Source organism: Geospiza fortis, unplaced genomic scaffold, assembly GCF_000277835.1.
Source record: "Geospiza fortis unplaced genomic scaffold, GeoFor_1.0 scaffold132, whole genome shotgun sequence".
Taxonomy (NCBI): domain Eukaryota; kingdom Metazoa; phylum Chordata; class Aves; order Passeriformes; family Thraupidae; genus Geospiza; species Geospiza fortis.
The window spans coordinates 1,109,080-1,132,676 of NW_005054446.1; the positions used below are offsets into that span (position 1 = coordinate 1,109,080).

The 23,597-nt window shown below is 42.6% G+C and overlaps 2 protein-coding genes across 2 annotated transcripts in view; one reads left to right on the forward strand and one right to left on the reverse strand.

Moving 5' to 3' along the window:
• LOC102038079 (arylacetamide deacetylase-like 4) overlaps positions 1-666 on the reverse strand; it is a 13,672-nt gene extending 13,006 nt beyond the window's left edge. The window contains exon 1 of the transcript XR_004082412.1: positions 621-666. The gene's annotated coding sequence lies outside the window, so the exon portion shown is untranslated. The remainder of the gene's footprint in view (positions 1-620) is intronic.
• The window catches only part of DHRS3 (dehydrogenase/reductase 3), a 29,085-nt gene continuing 5,596 nt past the window's right edge, over positions 109-23,597 (forward strand). The window contains exons 1-2 of the mRNA XM_005427465.3: positions 109-1,076; positions 22,721-22,864. Coding sequence (XP_005427522.2) covers positions 804-1,076; positions 22,721-22,864 — 417 coding nt within the window. The 5' untranslated portion in view covers positions 109-803. The remainder of the gene's footprint in view (positions 1,077-22,720; positions 22,865-23,597) is intronic.

The following is a 23,597-nucleotide window of genomic DNA, read 5'->3' on the forward strand; positions in this document are numbered from 1 at the left end:
CGGCGGGGGAGGGCAGAGCAGCAGCCACTCCCAGGAACAGTAGTGAAATCGGCCCGACACTTTAACTGTCAATCAGGATTAATGGGGTATAAAACCTCCCCAGCGCCGCGGCCCTGAGCGGCGGAGACGGCAATAGGCAGAAATGAGTAAGAGGCAGAGCTGAAGTAGTGCACGGCGTAATTCCTGCTCTGTGATCCACACTCCAAGTGAAAAAACCGGGAGAGGGAGCAGAGAGAGGCAGTGACCGGCTCAGCCTTTGCAACCGGCTCAGGACAGAACGTCTATAGATATTTATAGATACTAAAACAACAACCTCACCCTGAATAGAGGCTTTCTTAAAAAGAAGGTCCTGGCAATTCTGTCTTATTTAAGCAATTTCCTGAGTCTAAGAATAGAAATGAGCTGCCTGGAAGGCACTGCAGGCTGAAATTTGGAGACATAGGCTGCTTTATTTTATTTTTCTAAATATAAAAACCTTTCGTTTGGATACTGGAATTTTATGTGGGTTTTTGCAGCAGAGGGATGCATGGTTACTTTTAATTCTACTTTTTTTTTTCTCCCCTCTCTTTTAATTAAAACAAAAAAAGCTTTCCAGTTAAAAAGCAAGGAAGCTGTTTTACCTGCGTGTGACAATCCCAGAGGACACCGATCAAGAAACAGGGGAGTGACTTGGTCTTCTGCACTACTTTGCTCCTACCCCCACATTTTTTTTTAGGGGGAGGGAAGGATTTTTCCAATCCAAGAACCTCTTGCCCCCAAGTTTTGGAAGGGGGGCTGAAGAACTGTCACCCATCTGGGGGTGCATGAAGGCTGTCGCTTTTCTTTCTCTGTCACCTTGGTTCTGTGGAGGCTTGGAAGAGAACTTTGCCTGGCAGAAGAGGATGATGTGGAAGTGGCTGGGCGCCCTGCTGCTGTTCCCGATGCAGATGGTGTATCTGGTGGTGAAAGCCGCCGTGTGCCTGCTGCTGCCGCCCAAGCTGCGAGACCTGTCCCGGGAGAACGTGCTGGTGACCGGCGGGGGCCGCGGCATCGGCCGGCACCTGGCCCGGGAGTTCGCCAGGAGAGGAGCCAGGAAGGTGAGCGGGGAGGGGATGGGGAGCGCCCACCTGCTGCTCTGCCAGCGAGCCCTGCTGCCCCACCTCCGGGTGGGATCGCTGGGATCGCCCGGGAAAGGTGAGAGCAGCTCTCTGAGTTATTACATCCATTGCATTTCAGAAGTTGCCCACTCCTCCTTCACCGCGTCCTGCCCTTCCCCATCCCAGCCGTGAAAACGCGGTTGTGAGAAAATCCCCCTCGTGAATCCCCCTGTGCTGACAAAGGAGAGGGTTTTGCCTCAGCCCAGGTTTGCTGTGGCAGGGGAAGGAGACCTGAGCGATTCTATGCATGGAGCCAGGGCTCACTTCCATTGCTGCTTCCTGGCACTGCTGGGCATGGGGATCATGTACAGTGAGCCCTCCTCTGTCAGGGTCGTATCACCCCAAATGAGAGGGATCATGTACTGTGAGCCCTCCTCTATCAGGATATCACCCCAAAGGAGAGAGCATGGGGATCATGCACAGTGAGCCCTCCTCTATCAGGATCACATCACCCCACAGGAGAGGGGCATGGGGATCATGTACAGTGAGCCCTCCTCTATCAGGTCATATGACCCCACAGGAGACGGGCAGGTGGCTCTGGGACAGTGGGTTCCCTTTCACTCTGCTGGGTTTCCATTTGTGAAATTAATTCCTTGTGCTTCCTGAAGTCCCTTGTGTTTCATTTTTAGACAGCCCAGAGCTGTTCAAGGGGAAAATGAATGAGAAGCCAGCAAGAAGAGCACAGCTTGAGTGGAAGCTGTGGGATTATTTGCACATTTCCTTTAGGAGAGAGGCTGAGAGTGGCTGGTCTGCACAGCAGCCCAGAAGTGCCAGTGTAGCTGGTGGGTCCATTCTCTTGCTGAGGAACTGGTGGTTTACCTTGAAATGTTGTGGTTTTGTAAATACAGGTATATTCCTGTGTGTGAATCAGTCAGGGATACAGAAACACACATCCCTGAAATGAGTGTCAGGATGGAAAGTTTCATCTCCCCTTTTACTGGTAATTAAGGGGAGGACTGGTGAAATTAGACAGCTGCATAAATACTTCTCTGTGTGAGAGGATGAATGAGCATAAATGGGGAAGAAAGAAGAGGAAAAATACAGAATGGGAGGCTATTTAAAGAAAAAAAAAATTGGATTTAGTTCAGGATAGGGTTTTATCACTTCCTTACACATGCATTACAGTTTTCTCTGTGTGGTACAGAGCTATTCTGGCATGTAACTCTGAGGTGTAAAATATGTCAGCATTGAACTTTGATGTTTGTCTGTGTTTGTGTTTAAACATCATGTTGAGATTTACACATTCTGGGAGTCAGAGCAAACAAGTTGATTGACCTTTGGACCCAAGAAATTTGCTGAAGGTGTATTTATATTATCTGTTGGAATACCAGGCTTCGTTATTTATTTATTTAGAGCGGCTGGTTGCTATGCTGAGCGCTGGCATTAAAGTGCTACCATTTCTACAGCACATTTAAGAGCTGTTTTGCTGCAGTTGAGCTGGGAGCTGAACAATGGCCCTGAGGAGCCAGGGGCCAAAAGGAGCCAGGACTGTTTGAGAGAGAGCTGAGGATGGAATTACTGTAAACAGACACAGACTGTATTCTAGCTGTATGTCCTATCTACAAAATCTCTACATATTGTACAAGGAAAGAATACAGAATATATGAGAATAATTATTGGGAACCTTTGTACTTTTCTCACATCATGTTCTGAAATGCTCTGTGTTGCTAGTTACTGGTTAGAACTTTGGGGTGTTTTGCCTTTTGGGATGTTTTCATGTACATCATCAAGGTGTTTAAGTCTTTGCATCGACTCAATTTGAATTAGATTTTCTTTTCAGTTATATCATGGTGTGCAGTCAGTCATATATGGCACTCAGCAAGTTCTGATCCCCTTGGTAGTGGCACTGCCTGCCAGCCTGTGGTGAGAACACCAAAGTTGGCTTCATCTCCTTAGTAGTTTTAATGCTAATTTTACCTACATGTGGTACTTTCCATTCCCTTTGCTATGAGATTTCATTTCTTTCCTTCCTTAGCTTCTGTGCTCAACCCTAAATTTGTGGATTTTGTGCAGTCACCATGAACCATGCACAACCTTCTGCTTGGCACTCCTCTTCAGTTTTACACTTTGCATTTGACAAAAAGAAATGAAAAAGCCTTGGAGTGTCTAGCAAGTCATGATAAGCCTTGTGAAAACTGACTGGTTTTCTCTTTTTACACTGTTAACTGGCTTACACTAATATGCAAAGCTTGAATTATTGATCATAATTACTAACTTAAAACAGATTCTGATTATCTGTGTAGTCACCATATCCCAAGTTCAGAAAAAGACTTCCAGCAAAGGCATGGAGTTCTAGGGCCAAGCCCAGCATGCCATGGAGGTGGTTGGCAGCAGTGCCAGGGCTCAGGTTCTGGGGGAGGGCGTGCAGTGTGTCCTGACCAAGTGCGCCCGGCGCCTGCGCACACAGACATAGTGGCGGGCTTTTGGAGGTAGGCGGCGATATATAACCATATTTTTGAGATTAGAATCTCCAGAAAGATAAGTTAGTTGGGACTGTGAGGCTATGAAACTTCTCTGGTAATTAGACTGGATGGGATTTCATCTTACACTGTTTCAGGGGCTGGTTTTGTTGATCACAAGTGAGATGTATCGGAGCCGTTTTCGAGCAAGGTGGCAAATGTTGTGTTTCACAAGATTATGAATTGTCACATCTGCAACTCCTCTACTGTAAAATTTGATCTTGCATTTAAAGCTGTGAAAGGACAAGAAATAAATCCCTGAAGGGTTTATGCAAATGGAAATACAATGTCTTGATTGATGAGCATGGAGACTACAATTCTCAATGGAATGGAAGTCTCTTGGGCATGATCTTGTAAATCCATCCTGATTCCCATTCTTTACCCCCATTGCTCTGCCATTGTGCCTCAAATGTGACTTAGATAAATGTCTAGGAGACATTTCCTTCTCAAGTGATGTTTCTTTCCTCAAAGTTGTTCGTTGGCCTCTCCAAAGAAATTGCCAATAAGGGCACAAAGCAGTGCCAGTTTTATTTGCAGTTTCAGAAGTGTATATTCTTTTTTTTTTTTTTAATTAAGACTGCCAGCAATTTTTAGGCAATGAGAGACTCTAATCATCAGATAATTCCTGTTCAAGTGTACCCTGAGAGGTCAAAGGATCCATACTCCGTTTGTAATTTCAAGTAGTTGTCAAGAACTACTTGGTCCTGGGAGGCACTGTGTATTGAAATGCTTCCTGGAGCGCTTCTGGAAAAAGCCAAGAGCATGTAAATGAGCTGTGTGCAGGGATGAAGTGCTTACAGATGATCCAGGACATGTTAGTGTTATGATGAGGGATGAACAGCACTGACTTTTCTCCGGAAATGTTCAAGTGTTGTAATCCAACTTCCCAGAGATGTGTCCAGATTCATAAGTGCTGCCTGAGAAGCTACTTTGCTGTGGCTGAATTGCTGGAGAAATCAACTTTCTGCTTTCAGTCCTTTCTTGCCTGCTTGCAAAAGTCAAAATCCTCACTATTGCTTGCTTTAACTCTTGAGAATTTAAGTGTTCCTTAAAAGTATTTGGTCAGTGAAGTATCACCTCTGCCTCAGTCTCACACACTGGTAGCTCTGTCAAGGCTCATAGCTGTTGATACTCTGGTGAGCCAAAATGGCAGAGAATGTCTGTGTTAATGAAATGGGAGAAGGAGAGACTTTTATGAGTTTATGATTTAATGCCTATGAAATAAAAATCCACTTCCAAAGCCTAATGGTGTTTTGCAAAGACTGTACTGTATAATCCAGTTAATATTGGAAAGACTGGCCCCTTTGAACAGTATTTCTTGTGTTGGAGAACAGCCCTCTGCAGATGTGAGCAGTCAGGGGGTGCAGGGGCTGAATGGGTTCATTCACTGCTCAGCAGAGTGGGAAACTGTGCCTAGTTTCCTCAAAGCCATTTGCTTTTTCTACAGAAGTTTCATTTATAGTGCCTGTGCCAGGAATTTGTCAGCCCTGATTTTGATAGTCTCTAGTGAAGAAGTTTTGATTCCTACATCTTTATCTTTGTTAGGTTTTCCTTTAGAAAACTTTGATCTCTAAAAATTTTCCTCATCATTTTAATTTACTTTGTTCACAGTTTATCTAATTTGAGGTGTGATTGAATGGGAAAGGGATGCTTGGTTCTTAGGCATTCTGCATTGCTAAATGTCAACAAAACCTAATAAAAGTAACTGAGAGGGATTATAATAATAGGACTGAAACAGATTCCCCAGCTTTAGTATGTAATTTAGTATTCTTGTTTATCTGACAGTGACCTTGGAAGAGTTTCTTGGGCCTTTCCAAAAAAACCCAACGGCCCTGACATCTCAACTGTTCTCTCCATTGGTATTTCCACAGCATTTTTCAAAGTCAGACCTCAGTGTCTGCATTGTGGAAGATTTCTTGTTGTTTGGTTGTGCTGTCCTCTTTCAGTTCAGTGTCAGCTGGGATGGGAGGAGGTTGAGGGAGGAAGTAGCCCCAAGAAAGGGATGGATGGGAGCTGTGCAAGCCCACACTGCTGCTGGAACCTGGAGTTCCCCTCACTGTTTCACTTCCTCTAACAGAACTGAAAACCTCAGAAGAATTACAAGTGCTTGAAAGCCTTGTATAATTGGAGGGGTTTAGCTGAGTAAGATTTGAGGCTATTTTGTGTTTAGGCTGAGAGTATTGGCGAGAAGTTATGTAAAAAAAACGGTATGGGTGTTAGAATTTAGCCTTGTGTTCCCAGTAATGGAAAAATTGGCAAGTTTTGAGATGAGTTTATCAATGGCACACTCCTCCCACACAAATTGCATCTGTAGGTCTATGAATATTTCATTTTGGTCTTTGTGAATCACACTGATATATTAGTTCACAGATTTCACAGAATACTCTGAGTTGGAAGAGACCCCACAAGGATTATGGAGTCCAACTCTTAAGTGAATGGCCCATATATTATTGTCCTGATTTGTATGAATTAATATATATACACCTTCTGAAAGCTTCTTTATAACACATACCAATGCTGTATGATCAAGAATTAACTGCACTGTGACTAGAGCTGGATATTAAGTTAATACCAATCTCCTGATATGAGGGCAAAAGCCACTGCTGCTGTTTCAGAACTGTGACTTTTTTTGAGGCTCAGGACAAAAGCTATGTGTGTCTCCCATGGATTCAGTAAGAGTTCTTATTCCAAAATGTCTTAAAATATCTCTCACTCTCAAACATTCTCTGGTTGCACTTTCAGAGCCTGTAGAAGAGTCTTGCACTGGAGAGTATCTCTTGTCTGGCATCAAATTCCTGGTGCACTGGGATGGGAATGTGCCCCAGACTTCATCCAAATGTGCTGGATTGTTCCAAACCTGGAACCCTTCCTTTTAGTAATGTACAAAGATTTATAATTCCTGACTGTGTGCTGGGGAGTGGAGAAGGCGTGGGAAGGCATGAGATCCCTCCAGGAACCCTATTCCAAACCTGAAACCCTTTCTTTTGTCATGTACAAAGGTTTATAGTTCCTGACCATGTGCTGGGGAGTGGGGAAGGCATGAGATCTCTGTAGGAACCCTGTTCCAAGCCTGGAACCCTTTCTTGTACAAAGGTGTACAATTCCTGACTGTGCTGGGGAGTGGGGAAGGCATGAGATCTCTGTAGGAACCCTGTTCCAAGCCTGGAACCCTTTCTTTTGTCATGTACAAAGGTTTATAATTCCTGACTGTGCTGGTGGAGTGGCGAAGCGGTGGGAAGACATGAGATCCCTGCAGGAACCCTGTACATGACAAAAGAAAGGGTTCCAGGTTTGGAACAAAGGAGATCCCTGCAGGAACCCTAGGAAGCCCTTCTGCTTCTGTCAGCTTTAAAATCCCATGTGCTGGGCCAGTTGTCAAGGAGACACTTTTGTTCTGCAAGTAATAACTGATTTCTGACACATTCATTCCTTCTCAGCTCAGAACATGACTAGACCTGATCTGACCACCCCAGAGAATATTAGTCCTGATAGAAGAAAAGAGCTGGTTTAAAATGACACACTTTCAGAGCTGAGAGGACCTGATTTTCCTCAGAAACTGATTAATCACCATGTACTTGTTTCTAACAGGCATCATGACTTAACATAATGAAATTAGAAAGCCTTTAAAATTAGGTTTATAATAGAAATGGACACAGTTCTGATGTACATTACCGAGTGCAATAGGCCAGTGTGGTGCACTACATTTAAGGTGGCCTGGTTTTAAAAGACTCGGTGTAAAATTTATATATATATATTTAGATTTTAGTGCTAAGAAACTGTTGCCAGGTGAGCATCTGTCCCCATTCTGAATGCTTTTCCTGCCCTGTGGTGGTACCACAATGACATACAGCCCATGTGCCTAATGGATTTCTGTGCAGTCGTTTCAAAAATGCAAAAAAGTGACCATTTGGAAAAGGCAATCTGACATTGTGTAAAAAGGATAATGTAATGTAAAAGGAAAACGCACTAATGGAATCTAAAAGGAAATATTCTACGCTGTAGATATTTTAGTGTAATGAGAATATTTACCTGCAGTGCAAATAGGAGGTTGTAAGTGATTAATCTCTCCTGTTGTGTGTGTGGTTGGAAAGAAACCACCATAGGAATGCAGCAGCTTCAGGGATGTGTTAAATGATGGTTACTTTAATCTTCCTTAAATTTAAGCACTTAATCTTACAGTGAACTAGGAGAGCATGTCACAACTTATCAGCAACCAGAAGTACATGAGAAGAGCTGGGGAGTGAATGTTTTTCCATGTCGTTTGAAATAATACATTAATTTGAAACTTTTGGTAAAGTATGACAGCATAGATCTGATTGGGTGGCTTTATGGTCTCCAGAAAAGCTTTATTTCTCCGAAGATTACATCCTGACGGCAGCTTTATTTAATGGCTTCCTGTTGGCAGCTCCCTACTTTGTTGATTGGATTTAAGGATGGGCAGAAGAGCCCTTGTTTGGAGTGCCAGGCTGCCGTGGCATGGAGCCTGTGCTGGGGGCTGCTGCCAAGGCCAGCGCTTGGAATAACATGCTGAATAAGTGTCTCTGCCTGGCAGGCACCACCAGAATTTATCAGCTCTCAGATCTTTGGTGTCTGTGAAGCAGCTTGGGCTGGAGCTGTTTTAAGTTATAATTTGGAACATACCTGTATTTGTTGCTGGGTGTGTTGTAAGGAGAATAAATAATGTTAACAAGAAGTGGTGCTTGCAGAGTTGCAGTCTTGTCATCTCTCATCAAGACGCAGTGATGTAATGAGAAAATGCTGTCCCCATTGAGACCATGCTGAGTTGGCACACTAAGATCCAGCACTTTTTAACATGCTGAAGGTCTGGCACCAAGGCAGTTAAATGAGGCTTCCCACTAAATACAAGGGCTGTGCCAATGCTGTAAAAAATCTTAAAGTTTTAAAGATGAGGTTTTATATTAATGTCATTGCAGTGCCTCAAAAACTGACTTCACACCAAAGACTGTTTAGCATAAAGATGCTAAATGTGCTCTGCAAGAACAACAGCAAAAGATGATGCTGACCTCAGGTTTGGCAGGGATAAAATAAATAAATGTGACAGTGGAGATAAAAACCAAAAGGTGACAATGAGCACCAACACAGAGCTCTCTGCTGATGAAAGCCAGAGACTGCAGCACCACTTGTTGAGCCAGTTTAAAGTTTTGGAAGAGACATCACAGCAATGGAAGTTTTAAGGTGGGGTTTGAAAAGTAGCAGTAAAGAATTTTGAAGAATGTTTAGAGAGGTGCAGGAAGTGTGGTAGAAAACAGATTGTTTTAAAAATTAATGCTGGGAGGTAAAGGCTGCAGTAGATCTAATGCTAAATAAAGGTGAAGGGAGTAAAGTGAAAGTGAATACCTTGAAAGTGAAAAGAGAGGCTCAGATCTGCCAAGCTGGAGGAGGAAGCAGTGAAATTCAAAATGAGCTGACCTGCTCAGAGCAGTAACTGAGGTTGATCTTGAGCAGGGGGTTGGACCAGAGGACATCCAGAGCCTCAGCCATAGTCTGATTCCATCATTCTCAGTCTCATTTGTACCACAGGAGGGAAAAAGGCAGATTTTCTGAACTTCAGGGCTGAAGGAAGGTTTTGGCCCATGATGTTTCAGGCCACTTACCTGAAGTGATTCATCCCTATTTTCTTTGTGTAGTCTCATCACCTACAGTGACTTGTAAAAGTCCTGCTGAGTATTTATGTTGCATTTATGTCATGGCTCTGGCACAGGCTAGAAAAAGTCTCAGACTTGTAGAACTATTTCCATCTGAAGCACTGTAGGTAGTTTTTACTGCATTATAAATGAATCAAACATGCTGTTGAGCTAATGTCTGATTTAATTAGCCAGGCACAGCAATTTGCTTTAAGAGTGACCATAATCCATGTATACAGTCCTAAGCATTTGACTAAAACCTTTTAAAGGAATCAAAGACTTTATTATTCTTAAGGCTGCTGTGGCAACCTGCTTTATTAGAGTGATACTATGCAGTGGATAGTAAAATTACAAAGGAGGAACTTAGAAAGCTCTAAATACACTCTGAATTCCATTTCTCAAAGAGATCAGCAACATTCAAAGGTGGCATATCAAGAACTCCCTGTTTTTACATCAGACTGCCAGAGCAAGGCAGGAACTTGGCCTGACAGTAACCTGAGAGGAATAAAAGTATAAAGGCAAGTAAAAAAAACAAAAAAAACCCTGAAGAATTAGGACAAATAAAAGAAAATTATGAAGTTCACAGAAGAAGCTGGTTAATTCAGTCTGCAACAGTGATGGGGAGAAGAAAAAAAGTAACAGTTCTCTTGATTGCCTGGCCATAAAATTGGACAAGGGTCTAGAAATTTGGTATCTTTCCCTCTGAGCAGTTTGAAAATGTCAGCTAATGATTATTGAGTATTTGAGTTTAAGTATTGAGTATAAGTTTGAGTATTTGTTTTAAAATCCAGTAACAAATGCTAGTTAGTGTTAAGTGTTCACTTTCAACTGGGACAGGAATCAAAGTGAAGACACAAATCTAACACAATTGCTGCTTCAAGCTTTTCTGCAGGAAAGGGAGACTAAAAAGAAAAACTCCCCAAGACAGAGAACAACAGCCTCAGAGCTGAGAATAAGCTCTGGCCTTTTAAAACCCATGCTTATCAGGAATATAAAGCAGAAATTATTAAAGATTCTTTTAGCTGGGCCCAGACTCTGTTCTTCAAAGCATCCTGTCAACATCCTGAAGAGCTGGACAAGTCAGACCCAGGCACTGCCAGATCCATTGGCTGATAACACTGACGCCAGGAGAAAAGGGTCAAATACATGTTGTTTGACCTTCATCCCAGTGGGGATTAAATTGATTCTAATTAATAGACTTGGGAATAGATGGCTACCTTGGCAGGGCTTGTAATTAATTTAAATTGTTCATCCCATTAGTTTAGCCATAAACTATGCATAATTACAATGGGATTTTGTGGACAGCTGCCCTTATGTTGCCACCTTCTTAATTACAATTTACTGACTGCAGTGCTGCAGAGCTTATTTGTTTTGGTTAACATAGGGATTTCTGTTATCTTACACTGCCTGAGCAAATGTGTCAGTGCTCCATTTATGGCAATAAAATCATGTTTGAAAGCACAAATGCAGCTCTGCTGAATTAGTTGTGCTTTAGGTGTGTGCCTGTGAGGTAAACCTGGCTCTCAGTGTGTAACCAGTGACAGCTGTACCTCTGAGTGCACTTAACTAACATAAAATTATGCATATTTTGATGTTTTATATATATATATTTATATAAATGATGCCTGGAAAGACTATGTCTGTGATTATCCTGTTGTATGACACAGTTTTAGCTACAGATTAAAAAGAGTCTGTATAAAGGTGGGGTAGCAGTTGGTGTGATTTGGCTAATAATATATTTCTTCCCTTATCTCAGTGAAAGAGCCATTTAAAATAGGTGCAAATGGAGTTTTCACTCACTCATCTTCCCATCTCTTGAGCAGCACAGGTGTATCCATGAGTACTCTTTGTCATTTTGGTAGATCCTGTTTCCCAGTAAGTCCTGGACTAGAATCCTGCTGTCTGAACTCCTGTGAGTAGCAGAAAGTCAAAGTTCAGGCACTGAAGATCTTACTTCAGTGTTTCTTAGAATCTTCACTAAGGAGCAAATGTCTCCTTTATGGCCAGGCCTACATTTAAAAGACAGAAGTCACCATTAAAAAACCATGATCTTTCATGTGCTTTAGTTGGGGTTTGTTTTATTTGCCCTTTGAATCACCAGGTACACCCAAGATTTTCTTTGTGCCTGAAGAGCTGACAAACTTGCACCATTTTACCTGAAAGCAGAACTTCTTAGGTAATCTTTTTCTGGACCTCAAGAAAAATCTCAAATATACCAAACCTAAATTGTGGGAAGACAAACACTGAGCAGTTTGTCTTTCCATGCTCTTCAACAGAATGGATCAGCAAGAACAGTGGGCAGTCAGATATTTTCTGCATGAACATTAAATTAGTGTTTGTCTTCAATCTGTCACTTCAGTCTCCTTGCTGGCAGTAAACACAGACAGCTTGTCTCTGATCAGCACTTCCCTGGGCAAAGCTTGCTGGAGAGGGAATGGAAAATCCTGACATCCCCTTTCAGCAGCTTGGTTTGATGTTGACTACAACCTCAAATTCCCTGTACCCAACTCCTAAAAAAACCTTCCCAGCAAGGACAAAGCCTTAAGGAGACGAGGTCATGCTCCAAGTGGGATATTAAAGGCACCCAGCCGGTACAATTGCTTCTTTCCCAAATGCTAACAGTTCAGGGCTGGCTCTGGCCACAGGGAGCTGTCAGGAATTATGTCAGAATATTTCCAAGGCCCCTGGGAAATGCAGGAGTCCAGCCTGGCTGAACTGAGCCATTTGAATTTTGGGTTTGGGATGTGCTGGTTGTGCAATGCTGTGGCTTTCTGCTGCTTGGATTGGAACCCAGGCCCCTCAGAGACCACTGTGTTTATATTTGATGTGCTTATGGAAGTAGGTTTGTCTTTTCAAAAGCAAAGTCTCAGCCATCAAAAGGGGTCCCAGGGTTTATTTCCATGGATGATGACGTGCAACTGTGGCAAATTGTTCTGTGACACCTTTTCTGATGAAAGGGGAGGGGAGTGTGTGTGCACACATGTGTGGGAAAGGGATCTGGCATTTTGTGTGTCCTTCGGAGCCAGAGTTCAGCACTGGGTCAGCCAGCTCCTCCTGACATCACTGCACTTGTTTACAGCTCTCACTGAGCTCTCCTGATGCCTTTGACTGCTGACACTGTCCCATCTCAGTCCAGCATTTGTGCAAAACCAGACATTTACAAGAGCATCTTACATTTATAAAGGGATTTTAGTTTCTCTTCCTCACTGATTTGAAAGGGACACTAAGAAATAGAAAATTCTTAACCACTGAAAAGAAATTATGTTTGTAAAATAAATTATAAACTACACACTTTCAGGTTGTTGTTGAAATTATAAATGCACTAAATAATCAGAATGCTGGTCATAGACTGAAAAAAGATCTTGTTTACAGCTCTCCTGATGCCTTTGACTGCTGACACTGTCCCATCTCAGTCCAGCATTTGTGCAAAACCAGACATTTACAAGAGCATCTTACATTTATAAAGGGATTTTAGTTTCTCTTCCTCACTGATTTGAAAGGGACACTAAGAAATAGAAAATTCTTAACCACTGAAAGTAAATTATGTTTATAAAATAAATGATATAAAATTATAAGCTACACATTTTCAGGTTCTTGTTGAAATTGTAAATGCTCTAAATAATCAGAATGCTGGTTATAGACTGAAAAAAGATCCATCTCAGAGGGAGTTGATATGTTTGGGATGAAGTTAGAATGGTTTCTTTAGCCACTGGAACCAGTAAAAACAGTTAAAACACTTTTGATTTACATTTAAGTCCCAGATTTAGGCCAAGTAGTGTTATTTGTTTCAGAATCCAGGTTTCTAAGTGCAGTTCCAGCACTGACAATCCATCACTGCTGCACGTGGGGATTGCTGTCCTTCAGGCCATTACTTTGGTTGGGTTTGTCACTTATATTTCAGTGGAAGCAAAAAGTGAATGTGAGTCAACCAAAAATAGGCCTGTTAAATTTTTTTTAGGGCTCAATTTCACACACTTTCTTGGAGCAGTTTCCAGATCCCCAATGCTCTGAAGCTGCTGGCAGGGAAGGAACCCTTCAGGCAAAGAGCTGGGCTTGTGACTGCCTTTGAACACACTGAGAATTATTGTGCCTCAATATTCTATTTCTGACCCTCAGTTGCTGCCCAGATTACTTCATATAGTTTATTTTATTGCAAAGTCAGGTTTGTCTTGTTCTGTGATAACTTCATTGATTTTATGTTCGCATTGAAGTGAATTAACTTCATTTTGCATTGCAGTGGCCTGAGAAGCAGTCACATCCAAAAGATGGGAACTTCCAGGCAGCTGTAAGTTAGGAGTATGCTAAAGCTGGATTTGTGACTGCCTGACCAGCACCTCTTGTTTAAATAACATTTGGCAAATTGATTATTTAAATAACCATTGTGGCAGAGTCTGAATTTGAATTGCTTTGATCATTTCTGGCTAAGAGTAATGAACATGTATTTAACTTTTGTTTTTACATTTAGATATAATTTTATTTAACAGAGCTGTGCTGTTTTTCACATTTTTTGAAAGCAAGGTAGCTGTTTTATCTTAACAGTGTATTGAAAAAAATTTGTATAATCAGTGAAAGACCCTTTTTAAGCCATGCTGTACCCCTGGGTGGGGGTTGTGCTCTGGGAGCTTCCAGTCCTCTGATTCCCATCCTCCTTCTTTGACTTAATAGACTGAGAGAGTTAAATATGTCCTGAAAACTGCCATTTGTACAACTCATGAATAGATTTTAGAGATTCTGCTCTGTTGCATAGCAACAGCCACCATTAAAAAAATAACATTTTGAAAAGCACATGAAAAGATAGGCAACCAGTTAAGCATTTCAATATTGAAGCTTTCTTCTAAGCAGTGTCCTTTATTTCTTCAGCTAAAATTCTTATAAGAATGGCACCTTTTGACAGCTTTTATATGGTTTGAAAATGGTAGCAGTTCTCTTTTTCTAGAGGCAGAGAAAGGCTTGTAGGGGAGCTTGTCTGGAGCAGTTGCTGGTGTTTATACACAAATTTAAGGCAGGCTATTTTAACTCCAATAGTTCTCCAGTAACCTCACGGGAGAAGTTATTTTTTCAGTCAAGAGCTGCATCCTATTATGCACATGGATGATCTGGAGCATATTTTAGCCCTTTCTGGAGGGCAGTTTATAATGACAGCATTGGGAACATTATTCACCCTTAGGTTTCTATGGCTATTTTTGTTGCAAACCTTCTCCCAGCTTAACAAATTTAAACCCTTCCCTAGTTTTTCTTTTCAGTGATGTTTTGAGCATAGCATCACATTGATAAATCTATATTTTTTTTATTTTTATAGAGCTTGTAGAGAATTTTTTTATATATTCCCCAAAATAAGTGAAGTGCTGGTGAATTGCTCATCATGATTTAGCTTGGAGCAAAACTGAAGGTGTTCTGAATTAAAGCTGACAATAATTTAAACTGGCAATGCAGCATAACTAATGCATTTATAAGCCATGCCGGGTCTAGCCTAGGAGTCAGTGCTGTCCCTGGGGACTGGAAGTTAAAACCACCCAGCATTTCAAGGTTAGGCTGCTCTGCTCCAGAATTCATCTCAGAAATAGAAAGGCAAACTCTACAGAAGAATCCACTTTGACTGGCATCCAGTTTGCAGCTCTTTAATTCTTCTTTTACATACATTTATACTGTCAGGTTTTCCCATTTTGTTAGTTTAGAAGCAGCAGACTTTTCAGTTAATTGTTGGTTGAAGAGGCAATTTGTGGCCAGTTTTGCCCACTCAGGTGAAATAATACTGTATTAGAGCCCCTTTTTAACTCCACGTGTGCTTTTCTCCTAACATTACCTTGTAATCTAACTTTTGGATTTTTTTAGCTTTCCAAGAACAGTTACTGGTCAGTGTAGACATAGCTTTGCATTGTAGTAAATGTCTAACTCTCTAACATGAACATTTAACCTGCCACAGGTTCTTTACAGAGATCGTTATATGCAGGAAGTAAAAATAATAATGCAGCATTTTGGAAGAAAAATGTGCACACAGCTAAACTTCAGTGATGCTGAAATATCCTGTCAGACCATCACAGTAATTTCGTTTTCCCCTTTGAAATGTTATTTACTGACTTTCCATCCCTTCATCTTGTCTGCTGCGCTTGCAGGACAAAAGGCCTTTCTGCACCTGCATATTTCCCCTCCCCACAATTTCCTGACATTTTTATAGGAATCTGGATTACAGGGATGCCATGCCAAGCAGACGGAGGCGGCAGCAGCACACTGGTTATTTTTGCAGGGTGGAGCATTATATTTCTATTGGTGGGTGTCTCCAGAGCCTTACCTCAAACACAGAACTTTCCTAACCCCTCTCCCCACCCCCAGATTCTCCACTTCTTCCTGCTCTGCAGCCAGAGAATCTTTCTGCAGGATATTTCTTTGTGATAGAAACAGGAGCAGGTTCCCAGTACTGAAGTGATTTCAGCATTTGTTATGATAAAAGAAAGGCCTAAAGCAAGGGGTACTGAAGTGATTTCAGTATTTATTCTAATAAAAGAAAGGCCTAAAGCAAGGGGGCCGGGCAGGGCAGGAGCGTTCCCGGGTCAGATGCCCCTTTTTATCCTGTTTTTTGTCCCTTTGGATTGGTTGCTGTTTGGATCTTTCATTTGCATGAAGGTTTTAGGCCTTGATTGGCCATTGCAGTTCTGTCCAGGCTGGCTCGTGGTGCACCTTACTGAGGGGTGTTATCACAGAATCACAGAGTAATGAGGTTGGAAGAGACCTCCAAGATCATCGAGTCCAACCTATTCCCTAACACCTCAACTAGAGTATAGCACCAAGTGCCATGTCCAGTGTTTTTTAAACACATCCAGAGATGGTGATGCTACCACCTCCCTGGGAAGGATAGCAGTGAGAATGGCCCTGGAAAGAGCATTCCAGTACTTTATTATTCTTTCGGTGAAAAATTTCCTCCTAATATCCAACCTATACCTTCCCTGATGTAGCTTGAGACTGTGTCCTCTATGGTACATTGGCTACCCTATTTCTTACAACTACCCTTTTAACCCCTTTTTACAATATAACAAACAAACTAACAGTACATGCTTAACGATCTATCAACTATTTTACAAGGGTTTCTAACCTATTTTTAACATTTGTGTGCTTTGGATGCCTGCAGCAGCAGCCTGCTCTCACACATGGGGTGGCAAACCATTCCCCATTACAAGTCTGTCCTTTCTTTACCCCACAGATGCTTGCAGGGACCTTCCAGGGTGACAGCTTGTGGCCACTTGGTGCATTTTGTTGGAGCGTTGCACTCGGTTTGACCCTGTCCCAGCGTTAATGGAATTGTAAAGGCTGACTCCTGCCTGACCTCTCCTTGCAAACAACCCTCACCCTTGCCCTTCCTCCTCTGCTCCGAGCAGAGCTGCGAAGAGCTGCTCCCAAGGCAGTCTGGAGTGCTGCAGACTAAGCAATTGGGGAAAAAAAAAAAAAAAAGTCAGCATGGGGCCACCTGTCCTTACATAGTCCTGGCTGTGAGAACAGTGGGCATTTGTTCCCTTCTTCACAGGGAGCTGCTCTTAAATGCCTGTGTGCACACAGAAAATCACACATTTTCTTTCCAAGGAAGGCCCCTGTTGAACAGCAGGCAGGTGTTGACATACTCCTCTGTGATTTTTTTTAGGTGCTGTTTGGTTTCTTTAAGAGGGAAAACGGGGTACATCTGGAATTGACTGTTGTTTAGGTGAATAATGTTAATCCCATTGAGTGCTAAGTCAACATATAAACTAATAAAAGTTCTGACTCCAGACGAAAATGATTGGAATTCTCTCCTTTAGTCACCTTCTGAAGTCTCTTTAGCCCTAACTGTTAATCTCATTACTATATGTTACTCCTGGACTTAAACCAGTTTATTATAAAGTCTGTGGTTTATGTTTACCAGGGTGGCAGGATTAAATTTAAATTCAATTCTTACAGGCTTTACAACTGCTAAATAGTAATCTTGAAAAGCTTGCATGTAAAATAGATACAGAAGCTTACTCTCTCGATTCTCCACGTTAACATGCAACTTTTCTCATACCTGTCCTTTGCAGCTTTGATATTCACTGGGGGAACCTAGAGAAATTCTCCACTGGCCTGTTTTGTTTGCTTACCTTTACAGAAGTGTCACTAAGGGGCTGGGTTAAGTATTTTGACCTACTTCAGGCATCACAAGGTTCTTTTTTTTTTTTTTCCTTTCTAAAGCAAAGATTGGCTTTTCACACTGCAGGGCCACACCTTTCCCTCTTCCAGTAATCAGCCTTTAGCTGCCTCTCCCATGGAGAGCTCCTGAAAGAACTTGTCTGCCTTTGCCTGGGGCCAGGAGAGGGGAAGGGGTGGAGGAGAAAACCCTTCTGCCATTGACAGGCAAAGGACCTGGAGCTTTTGAGGCTGTGGGATTTAGCTTCCCTTTCTCACGATATGCAAAACTCTGCCCAGGATTATGGGACACACTGGAATGCATTTTTTTTTCCCGAGGACAGGCTGTGAGTTAGTAGTACCAGGCAGTTGTGAATATAGGGGGATAAGGCTGGCATACTTCAGTGGATTATCTACACTTTGTACTTCCTAAAAGTATGCAGGAACTCTTGAGTGTTGGGCTCAGAAAGGCTTTCTGTGTTTGAACAAAGGTCTGTGCAATTACAGATACCAGCTCACACAGAGCAACTTTTGTTCCCCTGGACTGGGAAGGAGGTTGAAAGGGGGAATGAAATGTGTTGACCTACCAACTACTTCCTATCTCTGCTGATCTGGGGCTGGGAGTTGTGCTTGATTTGTGGAGGCAGCAATAATGAGATCAGGCGGGAAGGGCATTTGTGTGTCTCTGCAACGCTTTAATCTTTCAGTGTCTTCTGATTGTATCAGGGAATTGCTTCATGAATCGTAAAATGGAGAAACTTTCAGAATGGAAGTTATATCTGCTAATCACAGCCCACCTTGTGGTGTAATAGACCAAGAGTGAAGAGTTCTTTACTCAGATACAACCCAATAGTGGTAATTGTGGTAGGACACCTTTCCAGTACTGCTCCAGCTCACTGGAGGCAGGAATTCTAGCACAGCGGGTTTGCTGAAGATCCAGTGCCAAAATAATTGATGATGTGAAAGGGCAGCATTCCTTTGCTGCCGTTCTTGAATTGTGCTAGCAGTGAAATCAGGCTGAACAAGTTAACTAGCCTTGTAAATGATGTAAAGTTAGCTCTAACCTTGTGTCCTGCACTAGTAAAATCCTTCAGTCTCTGGAGGCATTGATCACATTGTTTATGTTGTGGTTGATAGCAGCTTCAGTCTAGACCAGTTTATATAAATTAGTGGCTTTATCTGATTTTGTGGTGGTCAGAAGCATAACTCTTCCTGTGCTATGGTGAAAGTCAGGCTTTGGTCCTGCAGTCAGGACTGGGGCTTTTGGCACTAAGCCAGTGCAGGTCTCTGTTAGACAGCCTTGCTTAGTCCAAGAGGAGCAAAACTCTTCCCTCTGACTCCCCTCTGACCTCAGGACAGGCCTCATTAGCAGATTAAATCCAGAGTTAAAGGATCCAGAGTTAATCCTCTGGGAGCAGAGGATGCAGTGCCTGCCCCTCCAGCTGAAAGGATTTTCCTAAGGTCAGATAAGGAGTTCTGTGACTCCAGATCAACAGATAAGGTTTGTTTTGCAAAAACCCATTAATAAGTCCTGGGAAAGTCTGTCCCAAGTGTGATGTCACAGCCCTTGCCCACTTTATGATGATGGAGGAGGGCACGTGGAGTTCCTCCATCATCATAAATCTCTTCTTCCCTGTGTCCAGTGGTGGGATCCTGCCCTGCAGTGTCAGGGATGGCTTCCCCATCCCCCCTGCCGTGTCAGGGATGGCTTCTCCATCCCACCTGGATGTCAGGGATGGCTTCCCCATCCCCCCTGCCGTGTCAGGGATGGCTTCTCCATCCCACCTGGATGTCAGGGATGGCTTCCCCATCCCACCTGCAGTGTCAGGGGTGGCTTCTCCATCCCCCCTGCCATGTCAGGGGTGGCTTTCCCATCCCACCTGCCTCCCTGGCTGCTGCCAGCCCTGGGTCACACCGAGGTAAGCACAGGCAGGAAGCCTTGGAGCAGGATTATCCACCTCCCTGGGCACCTGCCCTTGCCAATTTTCTGGTCAGTAACTCTGTCAGAGGAGGGGGTGTCTGGTGCAGCAGGAACAGGCAGGCAGGGGAAGATGGCAAGAGATGGAGAGGGGGAAGAAATAAGGGCTGGATTCTTTCCAGGATGGAAAATTGTCTGTCCAGGAATTTATCCAAAATGCAAATTAAATATTCTTCTGTCCACCACTAAGTTCTGGTGAATGGTGGTGGTGCAGCATCCTGACAGGCTGGGAAATGATGAACACAGTGCCTCTCCTTATTCCTTCTCGTTTTCCTCTGTCCAGACAGGAACTTCTGTGTCTGTTGGAGTCATTCTCAGCTTCCATTTGGGACACACTTATTGCCAATTTAGACTTGCAGTTAGAAAGGAAAGAGGAGGCAGACCAGACTCTGAGCCCCATGTCTACATTTGAAAAACTGTGCTTCCTAATAAAATGGACCATTTCTGAAAGCACAGCTCTGGGCTCCTCATGAGTGCAGGGTCCTGGAATCCCAGCTGGGGCAGGGTGAAGTGAAGTGGTGCCTTTCTTGATGTTTACTGATGTTACTTTCTTGATGTTTACTGAATAATATTCCTTTATCCCAAGGGTTGCATCCCAAGGGAAGTGAAGAGCCAATGTTTGGGTAACTGGCGCTCACGGGGCAGCAGCAAACAGCCCCAGGCCCACAGAGGCTCATCAGGTCAGCAGGGAGCAGAAGGGTTTGTTCAGGAGTACTGGATGATCACCACTAATGGCACATTTTGCAGAAGTAGGTGAATGCAGGAGGGCAGAGAACTGAGGAGTTTGTAGCAAACCTCAGGAGGCAGTAGGAGAGTAAGGACCCAGAAAACATCAGAAACACCAGAAAACTGCTGTATTGCCTATACAGAAAGACTATAAACCAAGCCGTTCCTAAAGATGTTCAGCAGTAACAGAAGCCTCAACTGTGAGACAAATGCAGCAACTCCAGACTTGTCTGTAAGATCTGATGTCCTGGGAGGCTGGGGGGAGGCCTGTGCCAATTCAGTCTGGCCAGATGTAAGAGAGAAATTTAAAGTCTCATATGATCTCATAGGAGCAGTCAAGCTTGAATTTGGACCAAAAGCACATTGTATTGAGTTCTGAGTTTTATCCATCTGTAAAAAGTAGCAGAAATGATGGCAGGAGCCCTCACTTCCCACTGGGTCATCAGGGACCTCTCACAAAAGAATGGTCTTTTATTTACTGCCTTTCTCTTACACAGGCTGAAGCCTTTACCTGAGTGTGGACAGTATCAAAGACACGAAAACTTCTCATGGAAAGAAGTCAGTGTTGAAATTAATGTTGTCAGCAGGATAAGCAGCAAATTCTGTCGTCCCCAGATGGCCCAGATTTTAAGGGGGTCACCTTGCAAGACTTGCCTATAGGATATTAAAGGTCTCAATGAAACTGTTGGGGCATAAAAAAATAGTATATCCAAGAGCTGCATCACAGACAGATGTTCCTTTGACAGGCCATCCTTTGCTTAACTATTCTTCCATGTATATTTCCTGACATTCAATGCACCAGTGGTAGCTCCTGGGAATAGGAGGCTCTGTGGATGTTTGAGACAGATTGAAGTGAAGAGTGAAGGATCTACTTTTTATTTAGCAATAGCAGAAGCACTGGAGTATTAGATATGTGAGCACAGTTTCCTGCCTTATACTCTCCTTGTCTGACACCTTATTTCTGTTTCTCTCCTCTTCCTGTTCTACCTTCCATCACTCTTCAGCAAATCACTTCATTTTTTAGTGTGTACATTGACTAATCCAACCCTGCAAAGAGGGTGAAGTTCAGCCGGATGCAAAACTCTGTGGGCATCAGACTCCACATTTGCAGTTGACATTTTGTGGTTTTTTTCTCCCCTTTGCACAGAGGTTTTCCCTCCCCCTTTTCCATGTGGGTTGTGGAAGGGAGAGCAAGTGTGCATGTGCTCGCAGCTGAGCAGTATTTTGTAAATACTTCCTGAGAGCTTGTGAAATTTCTCACATGTTCTTGATTTCCCTTCAAGTCTGCAGTGTACACATGAAAAATATTCCTTGGTCTAGCCCTGGGATCAGAAGTGAGTAAATAGCCATCAATTTTACAAGCTTTGAGGAGATGCCAAGCCCTGATGGCCAAGGGTGATACGCTGAGACTTTAGAAGCCAGGCCAGTGCACAAGCTGCAATTTCAGCCATATGCTTTCTTATAGTTTTTAAGTGTGATCACAGCTTTTTCCTTGAAAATTACTTCCCCTGAGATAAGATTTCCCATGAAATAGCTCTGGCATATTTATACACACTCTGAAGTTTCTGGTTAACCAGATTTGTCAGTGCTCTGGAGAATTTGAGGATATAAATCTTATCAGTCTGGGTGTGTTTGTGTTCACAGATGTGCCAATGACATGGAAATGGGATTAATTGTAAATGTAACTTGTTTAGGAAGTGGTTGAGGATTTGGGTAGTTCTGCATTTTAGCCTTGCTGGGGTACACTAAAGAGCTCTTTGACCCTGCCAGAGATTAGTTTTAGTACCAGTTATGAGATAAGCTTAGCTAGTCCTTAAAAAATAAGCATGTTAAAGCTCCCTGCCAGAGATTTGTTGTGGGGTAAGAATACTGCACACATTTTTTTTATGTTTATCTTGCTGTTATTAAGTTAATTGCGGGGATTGAGCTATAGGCAGTGATGCAATTCAGACTTTTCCATTTCTGTTCTTTCAACTTTGGGAAAACTCAAAGACTCTTTAATCTTTGAAGTTTAAGTGTGCTTATTTTTAACCATTAAAAAAATCAATATACTGGTCAGATTCATACAGCCTCACTACACAGTAGTGTGAGAAGGAACTGTAATTCTGGATAACACGTGCTTGGAAATAGCACCATAATTTTGCATTTTCAATGTAGCAACCATTCCTTCTCTCTCCTTTGGATCTTGCTCTTAGAGTCACAGAGCAGTCAGCTGATTGCAGTAACATGCTCCATTCATTAATTTATTTTTTGCAGAACAGTGACTCACCATTTATAACATGATAAGTACTAAGAAGACTTCGTTGAAGAGCAAAAACCAGAGATCAATTCATTCATAGATGACACAATGCAGAAAAACTTCCAAATGTTCCATATACCAGTCACATTAGGCTTCAGATCTGAGTTTTTGTTTCAGCTTGTGTTGCTTGTAAAGAATCTGTAAACAGAGGATCAGCAGTGGAACACAGGTCCCACTTGATACTCCCCATGTAACAGAAAGTCATTGCTTTTCTTAAATGAAGCAAAACAACAGCCCTGGCAGTGAAAACACATCAAAGATTTCCATCAAACCGTTGGAGTCAGAAGCATGTTTTAATTATTTTAGATATGAAACAGAAGCAGTTGGGCTCTAACAAAAATTTCTTGCTACAGATCATCCTGTGGGGTCGGACTGAGAAGTGCCTGAAGGAGACCATGGAGGAGATCAGGATGATGGGGACAGAGTGCCACTACTTCATCTGTGATGTGGGGAACCGTGAGGAGGTCTATCAGCAAGCCAAGGCCGTCAGGGAAAAGGTCTGGGAGAAATCTGCTTGGGAGGGTGTCACCTTGATTTTTAAGATTTTCTAAGTTTTCTGATGTTTACATTCTTATAACAAACTTTCTTACACACTTTATGTAAATAACTTACTGTTCTGCATTCTTTTATAGAGGAGGAGAAATTTGATAGACTTTTGGTTTGTCCAGTGTTATCGGAGAGGTGGCACTGTCACCCTCCAATCCACTGTCACTTCTAGAAATCTATAAATGTTGGAGTCAGAAATTAAAAGCTCTCTTTTTACCTTAAAAGAGCAGCATGTAATAATAAAATAACACAATAACATTGTGTCATTTCATGTGCTATAGTGACAGGAGGGGGCTGAAGGAGCTGGGGGCCTCACTCTGAAGCGAAAGAAGACTCAGGATGAGGATATTATATATTATATATTAGTTATTAGTTATTAGTTATATGTTATATGTTATATATGTATTGTAGAGTATAATCCACAGATTATAAGTCTGCCCCTTAGCGTAGTTCACCCTGGAGGTTTCACGGATCATTTCACACATTTCAGTGTTAAATAATTAAATAACAGCCCCCTCTGTATCCATAGCGATGTAAATGGATCAAACTCAGCTACCCCAGTTGCTCTCAGCAGCACTTTGCCCACAGGGGGAAAAACAACAGAGCATTAAAAGAGGAGAGAGCGCCAGGAGAGTAAATGAAGGGCAGCATGAAAGACACAGAGTGCTAACATGTCAGCTGCAT